The sequence below is a fragment of the Chaetodon trifascialis genome, chromosome 10 (genome assembly GCF_039877785.1).
Source record: "Chaetodon trifascialis isolate fChaTrf1 chromosome 10, fChaTrf1.hap1, whole genome shotgun sequence".
Taxonomy (NCBI): Eukaryota; Metazoa; Chordata; class Actinopteri; order Chaetodontiformes; family Chaetodontidae; genus Chaetodon; species Chaetodon trifascialis.
Window position 1 is genome coordinate 25,505,452 of NC_092065.1, and position 14,912 is coordinate 25,520,363.

The 14,912-nt window shown below is 42.7% G+C and overlaps 1 protein-coding gene across 1 annotated transcript in view; it reads right to left on the reverse strand.

The window, feature by feature from the left end:
- Positions 1-14,912, reverse strand: part of cdh13 (cadherin 13, H-cadherin (heart)) — a 244,259-nt gene that overhangs the window by 11,261 nt on the left and 218,086 nt on the right. The window contains exons 13-14 of the mRNA XM_070971981.1: positions 5,245-5,478; positions 3,039-3,257 (exon numbers count right to left, since the gene is read on the reverse strand). Coding sequence (XP_070828082.1) covers positions 3,039-3,257; positions 5,245-5,478 — 453 coding nt within the window. The remainder of the gene's footprint in view (positions 1-3,038; positions 3,258-5,244; positions 5,479-14,912) is intronic.

The following is a 14,912-nucleotide window of genomic DNA, read 5'->3' on the forward strand; positions in this document are numbered from 1 at the left end:
CACTCACATGCCGATTATATTGATTTGCTTATTGTTATGTTTACTGTCCATGCTGGTAATTTTACCACTGAATGTATTTGATATGAATGGTGGACGCAGACTCAGCTGCTGGCGTCCTTATAAAAAGCGCTTTGATTTGACAGAATTACCAAAACAACGAACGAAATGGATACAAAGAGAACAAGAAACTGGACACAAGAGCAGTACCTGCTGCTGGCACAGCTCGTGGATGGAAATAAAACAGTGTTAAGAGGGAAGCTGAGTCCCGGGATTACAGCCCAAGGGAAGAGGCAGGTTTGGGAGTGCGTTGCCCAGCAGATCAATGCGTCGTTCCCTCTCCTTTTACACACGAGCGACGAGTGTGAGAAGCGCTTAATCTTAGAATTTGAGGATTTTTCTAAGAATGACATCACTAAGAGCTACTTTTAGCCTGAGGATGCTTTGTGAATACGGGCCCGGGTGCCTGCTCTTGGGCTCCAGCCTATGCCCTGTCAGCCTGTTGTCAGGAGTAATTTGGAACTGGACTTTCACCTGTCCTGTCCTGTCCACTCTCAGTTGACTCTCTCTCGCATTTGGGTCTATTTACTTCAGAATGTCTGCTTACGGTTGAAGAAGCATTCAGGTTTGGGTTCAGGATTGATTTGATTTGCTATGTTTCATGCCTCATGCTGAAAATTTACGTTGATTTTTTCAGTGCTTAACCTTGACCAGAATCCTTCCCTTCACTCCAGCGAGTGCTTTCATGGACACATCGAGTACAAACAGTTTACAGATATGTTTAATATAATTCTTTCCTCATTATGGAAATTTCTTTGCCTGGATAGAGTTGGGTACTAAGACAGAGGTAAAATGAAGGGGTGGAAAAGTAAGAGATACAGTTGCAAGGAAGCAGAGAAATTAAGAAAACTGTACTGCGGCGTGGCCGTTTGCCTGTAGCCCGGTGGGCAAAAACAGAACAAAACAGAAGAGCTTAATCTCCACACCTTTATTCTCATCTCCTTTCTCCGTTCTTCCCCTCTGGCTCTTTCCATTTTTCTTCTCCTCATCTCTCTCCTGCAGGGTCAGAGTTTAGCTTGGAGATAAGGGAATTGAAACAGGATCCTCTTTGCCTCTCTGTCAGACTATCTGACTACACACTGCAGTGATCAGTCCCCTCTATCTGTCCCCCAGCACAGGTCTCTGCGATGAGCTCGAGCAGGAGTCATCTCTCTGGGCTCCTGCGTGTTTGTGTGTTCTGCATCTGAATTGGTGGAACCTGCATTGCCCAGCTGTAATACTATCTGAAGCTCTCGATAGAGACACACATGCACACACACCTTGCTTCTTCTCTCTCTCTCTCTCTTTAGTCTCCAGCTCCAGGGTAACGCAGCTCATTCTTACTTATGTTCTGACAATGCAAACATGCTTCAGTCCAAATGAATGGACATGTACGCAGGCTCAGGACCAGGCAGCCCAAGAATCTGTCATCTGGAGCAGCTATTTGGTTAATGAATGCCACTGTGTGTCACTCCACAGTTTACAGTAGAGTAATGAATGCTACTGTCGCGCAGAGCAAAAGGACATCTGCGGAGAAGACTCTCCTAATGTCATCTTGGCACGTCAACCAATTATCATGCTTTCTAGTTCAGACACTGCTGCTGCTGCTACTAGAGCAACGGCAGATAACAAAATATTTCGAAAAAGGAGAGCATGAAAAGCTTACTGACTGTTCCAGCTGGGATACTCTCAGGATTTCTGCCATGAAACTTTCCAAGAGGTGGCTGCTCGCCCGTGAACGCTGACACAGCATCAGCTTACGCCCATGATTAGTGTGTCGCAGCGAAAGCGCGACTAATGGTCTATCATCACTGGAGCGCTTATGCTGTTGCTTTCTACGCAGTGTCAGTTTAATTTATACTTTATGTCCTGTGAGTAAGTTTTTAACAGAAGTTGCAGGTAAGTAACTGCATCACGAGAGAACGAGATGAAGAGCTCCTCAAGGCGCAGATTCAAACAAGGGCTTCCCATACACAGCAAGTCATCTGCTATTAATAAATGCCTGGAGAAAAGATATACAACAATCGGCAGACTGATGCATAGCCAGAGGGAGATCGATGGGTCATGCTAGATGCTATGATTCACAGATACAGAGGGAAAATTAGATGATGAGACACAGAGATTCTGCCTGTAAGCAAAGGATTATGGGTAGAGTGTGGCCGATTGCTAGACAGAGAAAAAGCAAAAGAGCAAGAGAAGTTGTTCAGGGGAGGAAAAACTGCAGCACAGAGGACCCAATGATGAGACAGGAAATGAGGCAGAATGTGCAAGCAGGACTGATCAACGGGACGTGAGAGAGGGAGAAAAAAGATATCAAGATCAATAGAGAGGAAAGAGAGCTGGGAAGAGGAAAGGAGACATTTTTCTGATAATCTTCAGTGAAACATTTCACAGTCAAACATAAATCAGCAGAAGGTGATATAATTACAACTACACCATTTTTTCAGTCTAAAATGTCTTTATTTTTTCTTCCTCTTCGTTCCATTCTTCCATCATTTCTTCTTTTCTTCCTCCCTCTCATGCTCCGCTCTCTCACCATCCCTCCCGCTGCACCCAGCCTCCAGCATACAGTGAGCCAGACTATAAACTACAGAGAACGAGCCCAGGTGGGAGAACAGGATCTGGAGGCCTTAAAGGTTGCAAATGATTTTTCTTCTCACCAAAGCAGCTGTTGGACGTCCTTCATTACGTTTGTGTTGTGAATGGAGGAGGCTGAATTATTCATGCTATCGCTAATGGTTTAAATGAGATATTCAGAGTAAATTCAAGTTTGACTTTCCGGGGAGTGCCTCAGGCATGGCGGCAAAAAACTAAAGAAATGTGAAATGCACAAGACATATTATGTAAAATGAATGGAAAAATGCCAAATGCATGAATGACAGGTCACCAAAGGACAAGCTGGAAGCAACATATAGTAACATTTCATTAATCCAAGTTTAAACAAGGACAGCAGCGAATAAAACATTAAGCTGTTTTTGTGTTGTGGTTGTGGTGGTACTTACAGAGTAGGGCGAGCAGGAGTGTTGCGAGCAGCACGAGAAGGCTGGCGCGGTGGGAGTGAGAGGAGCTGCAGTGCATCTTGTTCTTCTTACAAACACACACCTGAACTTTGACCTCTGTGCTGTTAGACAAAGGGGGCACTCCTGAATCAGTGATGAGCAACGGGAGCTGGTAGTTGGCTTTCTTCAGACTGTGCAAAAGCATGATTTGGGAGTGTGTGGCTGTGGGGGACACACAGAGGAAGAGGGAGGTTTAATAAAGTGCGTGCACAATGATCCTCAATTGTGCATGCACGCAATGTCCGTCCATTCTGTCCCATTTGGCAAAGCAGAACTAAATATGTGTATTATTAAGCAAAACTTATCTTCCTCAAGTAACTGTTTGCCAGGCCATTCCTGACGACTGAAGCGACAAAAATTGTCACCGCTTAAGTTGCGTGAGATTGTTGCACTTTGTTGCATCACACTCTAAAATTCCTTAAGAGACACAAGAAAAAATCCTGGAGCAAGCACGCCTCATGCTGAAATGTGCCACAATATGCAAAGCTGCTCATTTTACGTGTCTGCCACGGATGTTAAATCCAGGTAAGGTGACTTTTATTTAATGAGAAAATTCACTGTCAAACCACGCGCTCAAAACTATGTCACAAGGCAGCAGTAAGCAACAGTTTTAGAAATGCAGATGCCTTTCTTTCAAATCACCCCCATCAGCGTCGGACAAATCAACAAACGGCTGACTGTCGGATCACCTCAGTACAATCAGACAGAATCCTGCGCGGGTGGTTTATTTAAACATGCTGCAGTCGACCATCTGATCTGTTAAACACGGCTCATGTTACAGCTCAGCCACATGAGTTAACGCTTCACAGATGAGAGACATGTTAACGGAAAAAACAGTTTAAAGTGTGCCAGTACGGAGCTCCACCACAAGCCTGGGCATAGACTTTTGTCTCATTTGGTCCTATAGGTGTTCAACTGGGGTGAGATCTGTTGACTGTCAAAGCTAAAGCATATGATTCACATCATCTTCACTCATTTCTTCAGGTTTATTATTTAAAGGAATAGTTTGGCATTTCTCGCTGAGAGTTCAGAGGGAGGACGATACCAGTCTCATTTCTGACCATTAAATAGAAGTGTGTAACTTAGCACAAAGACTGGAAATGGGGGGAAAGTTAGCCTGGCCTTTGTTGTTCTTCACACTTCAGACTTGTTAGTATTAAGCAAACCAGATATAATGTGTTAAATTAATAAGCTTTAAAGATTTTGTTACCTTTTTACAGTATTTATCCTCCAGACATAGAGCAGCACGCCATTGAACTTATGGCAAGAAAGTGAAGAAGTGCAGCTACAAAAATGTCTATTCCTCTCATCTTTCACTCATCTGTATGATAAAACTGACAACCAAGAGTGAAATTGAATAACATGTTTTTAAATGTATCTGTCACTGTTCACAAACCGCTTCATGAACAATGGTATTTATACAGAGAGGCATAACGACCAGCGCTTCTACCTCTGGTTACACACACATCCCTGAAAACACACGCACACACACTCAGCGGAGAGCACAGTGCCAATCCATTTCGCTGGTAGTGGGCTCTTTCTCTGCTGGCCATATCTGTCTCTTCCAGCAGGGGTGATTGAGGAGTGTCTGCACCCCCCTCTCCCACTGTCACTCACAGCTAATACCTCTGGGCAGGTTTTAGCTCTGCTCTGTCGCTCAAACACACACACAGACAGCGCAGTCGGTCATGATGCAACCCTGAATCAATGTCTTGGCTGTCTGTCTATCCTCCCCCTCTTCATCCTTATCATGTGATCTGCACTCGCATCTGCAATTAAGATTGTTTTGCTTGGTATTCAGCATGGAAGTGACCCTTCAATATTCTGTGCTGTTTCTGTTTACTGTTACTTTTTCTCACCCTTTTCATACGTTTTCTTTGTTTATTTTTATTTCTGCATTCCCCGCGGTGCCTTTTGGCAACCCTTTGAGAACTGGCTTTAAGCTCTGAGTGAAAAGAAAAATAGTGTGGACGAAACAGGGGAGAAAAAGAGACTCACACACACTGTTAACAAATTTTGTGGTGTGGTCTATTGAGGTTATTGGTGGTGAATAAACAGGCATTTCTCCCTCTTGTGTGAAACATTTATGAATTGATGAACGTCAGTTCAGTTGAAGAGCAAACATCTCATTTCAGGACAGAATACTCACAGTTGACCCTGGTAACCTTCCATGTTTTATCCAGGCCGGGCTGTTTGGCCAGTTCTATCTTAAATGGTGCAGCGTTGGGTGTGAGGTCCTTGTCCCGCCCCCCAACTATGGCCACATTCATATCATGGGCATCTTCGCACACCCGTGCTACTGATGGTACTACATAGGGGGCATTGTCATTGTAGTCTTCCAGGTGAATGACCAGTGTGCCAGTGCCTGTGGCTGGTGGGCTGCCTGCAAACACACAAAACACACACATTAAGATAGAGGAAAAAGTTTGTTGATTCACTCAGCAAAATGTTGTGCTCTACTGCAGGCCTGGATGATCATCACTGTGTGAGAAGAAGAAGAAGAAGAAGAAGAAGAATCAGAGGGACAAACCCTTTATTTGTCACACACACGCAAACACGCCATGCAATTGGTGAAATTTGTCCTCCGCGTTTATCCCATCCTGGTCATCCTTCCTCCGCGGCAGACCAGGAGCGGTGGGCTGCCATCCAACCGGCGCCCGGGGACCCAGTGGTGATCATCTTGCATGTTTTTAGTGTTTTTTTTTTAAGGAGGATACCCCAGGTGAACACGGAGAGAACATGCAAACTCCACACAGAAAGGCCCCTTTCCTCGAGCAGCAGGCACCGAAGGCATGGTGGAGGACACGCCCACGGCGGGAATTGAACCCAGGACCTTCTAGCTGTGAGGCGACAGTGTTTCCACCGGTCCACCGTGCCTGAGAAACGTGAACATCTGGCATGCGAAAGGAGTAATAATGCAACGTGGCTGCAGCGAAGCATTGTGTACTTCTGTGCACTCGTGATTATTCAAGTTAATTTTCCTTGAAATGTTTTTCATTCTGCAACTTCAAAAAGCTTTCAGCTGAAATCCGAGAGCAAATAAAGGCCCGGTGCTTCGTACAAGCCAAAATGCTGATAAACATATCCATCCTCCTCTTTTCTCCTCAGCTGACCCGATTTAACCCAAACAAAACAAAAATGTGTGTCCTTTTAATGTCAGAGAGCCATGAATCACAGAGGCTCACGCTTTCAAAAAGGCACTGTGACTTGGCACGAGGCCAACCACTGTGTTTATATGAGATAACACCTTATTGAAGGATGCCGCGTTAAAAACCAGTGTCGCTCTCGTCTACTGCTGCTCTCTGTTTCACTGCGATTAGAGGTTATTAAAAAATTCGAACAGCATCCGCAACAGCTCTGGAGGTCAGTCAGCAATTAACACCTTAAGACAAGATCTGTAATTGGAAAATAGGTCTCCTCCACCTCTACGAGGTAAAAAAAAACCCCCAAAAAACCAACATATTTGCAGACAATTTAGGGGAGAGAAGGGGGGAAAACAAGTCAAGATATATGTGTAATAAATGTCAAGTGATACTTTGGGTTTTTGTAGTGCTGATAGAGAAAGCTGTACGCAGAAAATCTTTCTGCCATGAAATGCTAAAACTTTTTAGGACAAACATTAAAAACAGCAAACTAATAAAGCACAATGACGAGGATGTTTGAAAGTTCAAGTATGAGACATGACGTAGAGGAGGTAAATCTTTTCCAGGTTTGATCAGGATGGCAGTGTAGAGCGAGTCAGTCTTATTACTGGAAACATGAAGAAAATGTGAAGTACATTGCAACATAACTTTGTCTGGCTGCTTAGCTGACATGTTTGGATGCTCAAACAGTAGCCTTTGTTTTCTCTTTTAACATTAGAGAAAAGGCTTTTTCTGATGAGAACTGACCAACGCCTTTGACAGAAGTAGCACTGCCTCAGGTAAATGTTGATTGGGGTTTTGGGTAAACTTCTCTAAATGCAGGACAGAGCTGCTAATATTACCTAAACCCTGATGCTTCCATGTTTGGTACAAACAGTGGGAAATGCTACAGCGTGAATCAATTATTGGCTCATGAAGAGATTTTTAAGGTGACCTGTAACCCCAAACAAATAGTTAATGATGCTCCTTGGCCTTGGAAGTAATGCGGGGTTACCTTTGTCAGTAATAAGCTAATGAGCTGGATATGCTCAAGATTCGGGCTGCACGGTGGCGCAGCAGGTAGTGTGCGTGCCTCACAGCAAGAAGGTCACCGGTTCGACCCCCGGGTTGGGCGGGGCCTTTCTGTGTGAAGTTTGCATGTTCTTCCCGTGCATGCGTGGGTTCTCTCCGGGCACTCCGGCTTCCTCCCACAGACCAAAAACATGCTCATTAGGTTGATTGGTGACTCTAAATTGTCCTTAGGTGTGAGTGTGAGCATGAATGGTTGTATGTTTGTGTGTGTTGCCCCAGGTGTACCCCGCCTCTCGCCTGTTGACAGCTGGGAGAGGCTCCAGCTCCCCCGCTACCCCAAAAAGGGACTGTCGGGTATAGAAAATGGATGGATGGATGGATGCTCAAGATTCAGCTAAACTCTTAATACGAGGAGTATCACTCCTACTAGAGCAGCGTGCATAGCTTCTCGACATCCAAAGCTTGACAGACCAGCCATTTCTAGTTGCTGTACTGCTGTGGGGTTTCAGGTGGCAGTCAACTGGATGCCAGAATGAATGCCACTGTATTACACTTTGAAGTCATATTACAGAGAATTGGTACTTTCAAACCCCAAAAAACCTTTGAGAGTTTGCTTTCCGCTGACTTAAAATGGAGACCAAAGCCCTGCTGTAAGGTGTTCATAATGTTTTTCATTTAAATGCCATATACACATCGTATATGTGTAAACATGCACTGGAGTAGACTTCACAGGAACTGCTTACCTAAGTATGACAGAAATGTCAAATACACCTGAAAGTAATTCCTCACCTCCCTGCTGAGGCTTTTTATTCACACACAACTTCATAAACAGGAGCAACGTAAAGTGTTGCCCGAGCTGCTAAATCCCTGTGGCAGGGCGATGGAGGTTATCCAACTGCTAAATATTTACTATTTGTGCAAATGCATGAAAGACCTATGTGTCAAGTGTAGTGGAGACCTTACAGGCATCTGTAGGTGCTGATTCTCTGCAATAATGGCAGTCATCCAGCTTCATATACACCCATACAGACAGCTACTCACACACACAAGTGGCTACTCCTCTCTGCATTCCCACCAACCGACACAAAACTGGGTCAATTGCAAAGCTGGAATACTCTCACTCTTCCAGACCAAAAGCAGTAGTGATAACAGTAAATAAATACACCAATTTGGGTGTAGCAACCAGGCCCGGAGTGGCTAATCGGGAGGACCGGGACAATTCCCGGTGGGCCGGTCTGATGTTTGGACTGCGAGGGCCGGTCACTTTTTGTTTCTTTTTTTTTTTGGCTGGTGTTCAGTCATGGCACTGGGTTGATCATGTATTCTGCTACCGCTGTCCCTGGGTTGCCTTCGCCTCCAATGGCAGCGCTTTCTTTCTTTCTTTCTTTCTTTCTTTCTTTCTTTCTTTCTTTCTTTCTTTCTTTCTTTCTTTCTTTCTTTCTTTTTTGCAGACGCACCCTGACATAACACATCTGTGCAATCTGTCAGTGGTGTTTCAAAGATGGAAAATAGGAAGAGCAAGTGTGGCGCGAAGGCAACAATCAAAAAGAAGAGAGCTTTGGAAACAGACGCAGCCAAATGTGCTAAAATTGGCAACTTTTTCAGGAAAACGGGCTCGCGGTTGGAAACGACAAATGAGGACGATGAAACGGGCACGACAAGATGTTGAACTTTGCCTGCAAACCACCGTTCAAGTTAATTAATTATCATGTCAATGAATTGTGTAGTGTAGTGGCATATAACATAACGTTATTTAAATTCTAGAAGCAAGATCCAGCACCAAGCACCAGCCATGAGCCCACAAGTCCAGAGTGGGCGGGTAGGATTGCTCATTGAGTGAATATTATTATAATTAATAGAATGAAGAGTATAGTGCAGACCTGCTCTATATGAAAAGTGCCCTGAGATGCTCGATGATTCAGCACTACATTAATGAAACTGACCTGAATTGATCAGAAGGCTTTGAAAAAGGGGAGATTTGTGCTGAGAATTATCACCATTTTTAGGGGGATTGCTCCTGTCAGTATGGAAGGAGCAGGTGAGCTGTTGTAACAGTGTGTGAACAAGCAAGAATTAGTTCCAATAAACCACTTTCTATGCCCAAACGAACACTTACTGAACAGAATATAGATTCAGATATTGTTGAAAAGCTTGTGTTGTAAAGAATAATGTTGAGGTTGTGCACTCATGTTGATATAAATCTACATTGTGAAGCAACCCTTACTTGCACTGAATTGAAAATATTTTAGAAAAATACACTGAATTACAAGGCTTTACATAAAAGTGCGCTATTGTAGACTTTAAATGTAAGGTTGTAATTACATGATTTTAATAATAATAGGTCGTGATCTAAAGTGGGCCGGTCTGAGGGGATGAAACTCCAGGGCTGAAAATGAGTCCCGCTCCGGCCCTGGTAGCAACACAAGGTTTTCAACAAAGAAGACACAAGAGAAATGAATGATGGATGGCAGGAGCAGAGAATATTCACCTGCAACTAAAACATTTTCTGCTCTGTGACAGTCTGCAGAGAGTTTATCGGGTAATCTTCACGATCTGTTCGCTGAGCTCCAAACTTTAGTTTCATTCTCAGTTGAAAAGCCATCAGCAGATTGTGATTATGATAGATATGGAGAAATCAAATACAATGGTGCAAATGTCTACTGTGTCATAATCGTGAAATTACTGCTATCTCTGCTCTCTTTGTTTTGTTCTGTATGCAGTCAAGGAATGAAACAAAGCAGCCCTTATTTGCTGTAGATGGCTAAGGTAGTGACAATATCAGCCACAGATCAAAAGCAGGTAGGAATTACCTGAGCAAAAGCTCAGGTAAAGTGTGTTTAAAAAAAATCAGCAGCTCTCAGGCGAGACCTTAGATAATCTATTATCACTCGAGAGGTGAGACCAAGAGAGTGAGGATGAGGCTCAGATCCCTCGTCAGCGAAAAGATGCAAATTTCAACCCATTTGTAGTGGGAGAGGCCATCTCTGTGCTTGGCTAGCTTTAAATGAAGCTGTTTGTCTTCCTAAATGAATACTCCTCACTCTATTTTTCTGCTCCTCTCTCCTCCTTATCTCCATTGCATCATGTCTGTGTCATCACCAGCCTGCCTTGGCATCAATGGAGCTTGTCTGCTGGCCTCTACTTCACACCGCTTTGTCACAAAAGTTCTGATTTAACACACTGCAAGTTTCTAAAGGAGACGGGCAATTTATGGATCTTCGCAGCTACAATGCGTCGACCCATCGCCGCATGTTAGGCACTAAAAAGAACATAAAAAGTGAAGTATGCAATCTTTAAGGAGGAAGGGACACGGAAGGATTTGCTGTGATGCCAAAAGGAGATGATCACTTTGGGGGTGATGAAACCTCTCATCGTCCTTCGTTGAAAATATATTCATAGCCGCATCAAGCTGTCGAACTGGCTGGCAACAGAGCGTTCCTGTCTAATTAAAAGAGGTTTCAATCTTGCAGAAATATCAGTGCAAAATTTGGCCCGAAGAGTAGAGGGCACAGATTGGTCAGATCAATGTAAAACCAGATTAAAATGGGGACAAAGGTCTTTGCTCACTGCCTCTCAGGAAGTGCTTGTGTCATCTAAGACTTAAATCTCTTCCTCTGGTACTTCAGATAAGAATTACTCAATTATTTTGTTGAACATCCCAAACACAATTTGTCAGTATTAATGAGCATTTTGACGGGTATAAAGTCATTTAACAACAACCACAGCAAAGCAAATTTCTTCTGTTTACTGCAGTTTAGTGTGACACTGTTCCAGGTCTGTGCCCGTATCTCCCTTTATGATGCACAGTCACATTAAAACTCTATGAACCTCTTATTATTATGCTCTCTGATGGCTCTGTGGTAGTCTATGATTTAAGTTTTGTTTGTTTACTTTGCCTCTTTTCAAGTGTCAGAGATGTGAAAGAATTATTAATTTGGCAGGCAGAAGATTTAACGGCACCAATTTCAGTAACGAGACTAACAGTCTATGCACACATTGACTGGCACAGTGGTGCTTTGAGCTAAATGCTAACACCAGCATTCAAACAAGATATTCAGCAGGTTAATATTTACCATAACCATCATTGGCTTTTCTGTTATTTCTGGTACCAAACTCTACAGGCTTAATCATCTGAGGACCATGAGTGTCTGTACAAAATTTCATGGCAGTCCAGTGAAATCCAGACTGACAATGCCATCCCTGCCATAGAGCCACAGCGCTAGTATTTGTACAACTTTGACAATATCCATCTCCCCTCAGCACTATTTGCCCTCAGGCGTTGCAATGTACCATACAACTCGGTCACACTGTGCCTTCAAGTGAATTAGGTTTTGTCAAATCTAAAATCATCCAATCACCTTTAAGGCTCTGACATTGCATCTCGCTAATGAGTTAAAACAACATAAATGGAGATGAAAATCCCTGCACTGTTTTAGTCTGAAGCCCTCCTTTTTTCACAGCCTGCTCTCCCGCCTGCTCTATTTAGGGTTTAATTAGTTTGCTGGTATGAAGTCAGAAAGTTTTGAAACTTGCATAAGCTAAGTAACTTCTTTATTCAAGTGAAGAGTATTTTTTGTACAAATGAGATAATGAATGATGTATTATTTTCTACTGAAAAATTTAACAGTTCTAAGCTAAAATTAACTTTACACAAGTGGGGATTGATTCTAATAAATTGGTTTCAGAGCAGGAATTACATTAATTAACGACAGAGATTAAGTTTAATTGTCCCCATAAAAATTCCTCTTCAATACTAAAAGGAGCCTCCGAGCCAGTTCAGTCACACAACTTCAGTGTGCAACACTCGCACACGACAAACTCAACTAAATGCATCATATATATCCAGCAGAGCCTTTGCAAGATGGCAACCAAATTAAGATGACTGGTGTGCTGCTACTACACAGCTCATATGCAAAAAAATAATGAAAACAACTTCTGTAAAACCATCTACATATGCTATTTTAAAAACCTCACCTCTGCCCTTCAGACATCTGATTAGCTTGTACTGGTGGGCAGCGTTGAGGTCAGGACTGGACACCAAATGCAAGCTTTGTGCAATTTAACACATCTGACTGAACTATCTCCAAGGAAGATGCAAAATATACCTCCTAATTAACATATTAGCATATTTTTTGACTACTTGAGGAAAAAAGCTGTAAACACAACTCTGGCATACCATCGCCTTTTAAGTTGATTTCACAGACTTGCTTATTGCATAACCATCAGATATCAGAGTCAACTTTCTGGCCACCTGCATAATGTAACTACAATATGTTCTCTCTTTTAGCTCTGTTTTTGGTCTCCACCCTAGCAGGGAGGATATATCTGACTTTTTAGCTGAGCAGTGGCGTCAAGGCTGGATTATCCAACTCCGACCCCTGGTCTCAAAGAGCAGGTGGTGAAAATGTCAATGGTTTGTAATACACTACACAATCATGGCTAAAATTGATATAACTTGCAATAAACTTGCGAGTATATGACGTGTTTCACAGACAGATACTTTGTATTTGTGCTACCGTAATATTTAGACCAATATTACAGTATTTTCAGGTTGCAGCATCCAAGTCTTGCAGAACACAATGCGTGTAGGACGCATGAAACAAAGATGTAAGTCAAAGAAATTTTTCAAAAGCAGCCTTCATCACCTCCACCCTCTTCTTAAAGGCTTTGGCCTCCTGCTCCATCTCCATCGTCCAGCGCTACTCCCGACACCTCCACCTGCCCCTGGCTGGCAGTTATACAGCCCTGTTATTCTCCCGCATGCTCAGAGATGAGAGGAGCAAGCAGACTGATTGACTCCTGGGGCCGTCGGGTCTAATCCACAGCTACAGGCTACAAACTGAGCTTTCTTTTTCTTTCTTTCTGTTTTCGCTTTATATCTCTCTGTCTACCCCCAAACACTCCTTTGCTCCCAATGCCTTGGCTTTAGGCTAATGCTCTCTGTCTGTCTGACTGTCTCTTTGTGTTATCTTTTTATTTTTTCTTTCTGTGGCTTTTTTCTTCTCGCTGTTGTAAAAGAGGCATTGCATGGTGTGGTGAGAATAAAACCTATGATCTGTTAGGTCTTACATTTTTTGTCATTGCAGTGAAGTTTTATGATATGAGGTGATGGGAGGGGGGAAAGGAGAGCAGGTTCCTTTCTCATTTTCTCAAGTCATACATAGAATACTGTGAAATAAGTGCTCTGGCCACCGGTGAATTCATAGGATTAAAAAGGTCCACTACTAGAGTTTGTCACCAAGGACAAAGCTGAAAAAAGACTGTTGTCATCTGGCTAAATTTCTTTTTCTCATTAGAATAACCATTAAATACCAAGACAGCTTACAAACAACCAGCGGATGATGCCCTTGGCAGCAAATATTCAGCATTGTTATTACTATGATTATTTTAATCAGTCACATAAAAGTAGATGATGGAGGAAATGAAACAACAACAAGCAGGGACTAGAGGAAGCCAGGAGCAGGGCTTGTGCATGAAGAATGGCTCATTGGAAAATGTCACAATACATCATGCTGCAGCTAAACAGTCAGGAAGACGAATTCACAGGTGCACCACTACAAGGTAATAGAGGAGAGAGAGAAAAGATAAATGAAGGGCAAATCTAAAATGAGAAAGGGAGGAGATGAGAGCAGAACAACAGGACCTCTGAAGGGAAATTATTTTTGGAAATCAGATGAACATATGAAACGTCCTGGAATGCAGTTAAACCTTTTCCCTATCGCTTTACGCTGACTGCTGCTGAACACGACAAACCATACTCCTTTACTCCCTACACACACAGGAACAGCACAATGCTGAGCCATAATGCACAAGGTTGACATGCACTGCTGAATTTCCCCATTTCTCTTTGTCAACTGTAAGAGCTTCCCGAGTCCGTTCTTGTTTGAACTGTTACACGACTCGATTCAAGCACATTGAGCCGCAGCGCGGGCCACAGCGAGTGCACACGATGTTGAGATCTGTATGCTAGCGCACTGGGGTACTTCCTTTTCCTGTGTTGAACAACATTGGATTGTATAGTTGCCCGTTGTGAAATATGTTTCCACAGCGAGTGCAGACCAGAATTATACAGCTATCACAAAGACAAATCACAGCACAGAAGGTAAAACTGCACACCAAATAACAAACGACACAAATCAGAAACACAACAGCATATGTGTGTGATAAGAGGCAAAAAAGCAATATACTGTATGTGTTTTTTATCAGGGAAAAGGTAAAGTAAAATAAAGTAAAGTAAGATAGGTTCAAAAATACTGTCTTTAAATGAAACCGTCTCAAGCCTCATCTTACTGCATGTTCAGAGGAAGCATTCTGAAATGTATTAACGACCATAAGGCCTAAAAGGTCCAGCGTGATGATGTGATCTATTGGCAGAATATGGCAGTGACGTGCGGTGAGATTAGTGACTGCTGACTCGAGTCTGACTGAGTCAGATGTAAAAATATATGAACCCAAATAGAAGCTTATATTTCAATGTTGACCTTAATTGAAACATTTAGTTGTTTTAAAAGCTTTTAATTATGCTTTAATCAATTCCACGCTGTTCAACAATACGATAGCAAGAAAAACAAAAGAATATTTTATATAAGGTCAAATTCGATTTTTTAATTTTAATGGTTTTTTTTGGCTGATCTCTCTTTTTTATTTAAAATTTGAACACTCG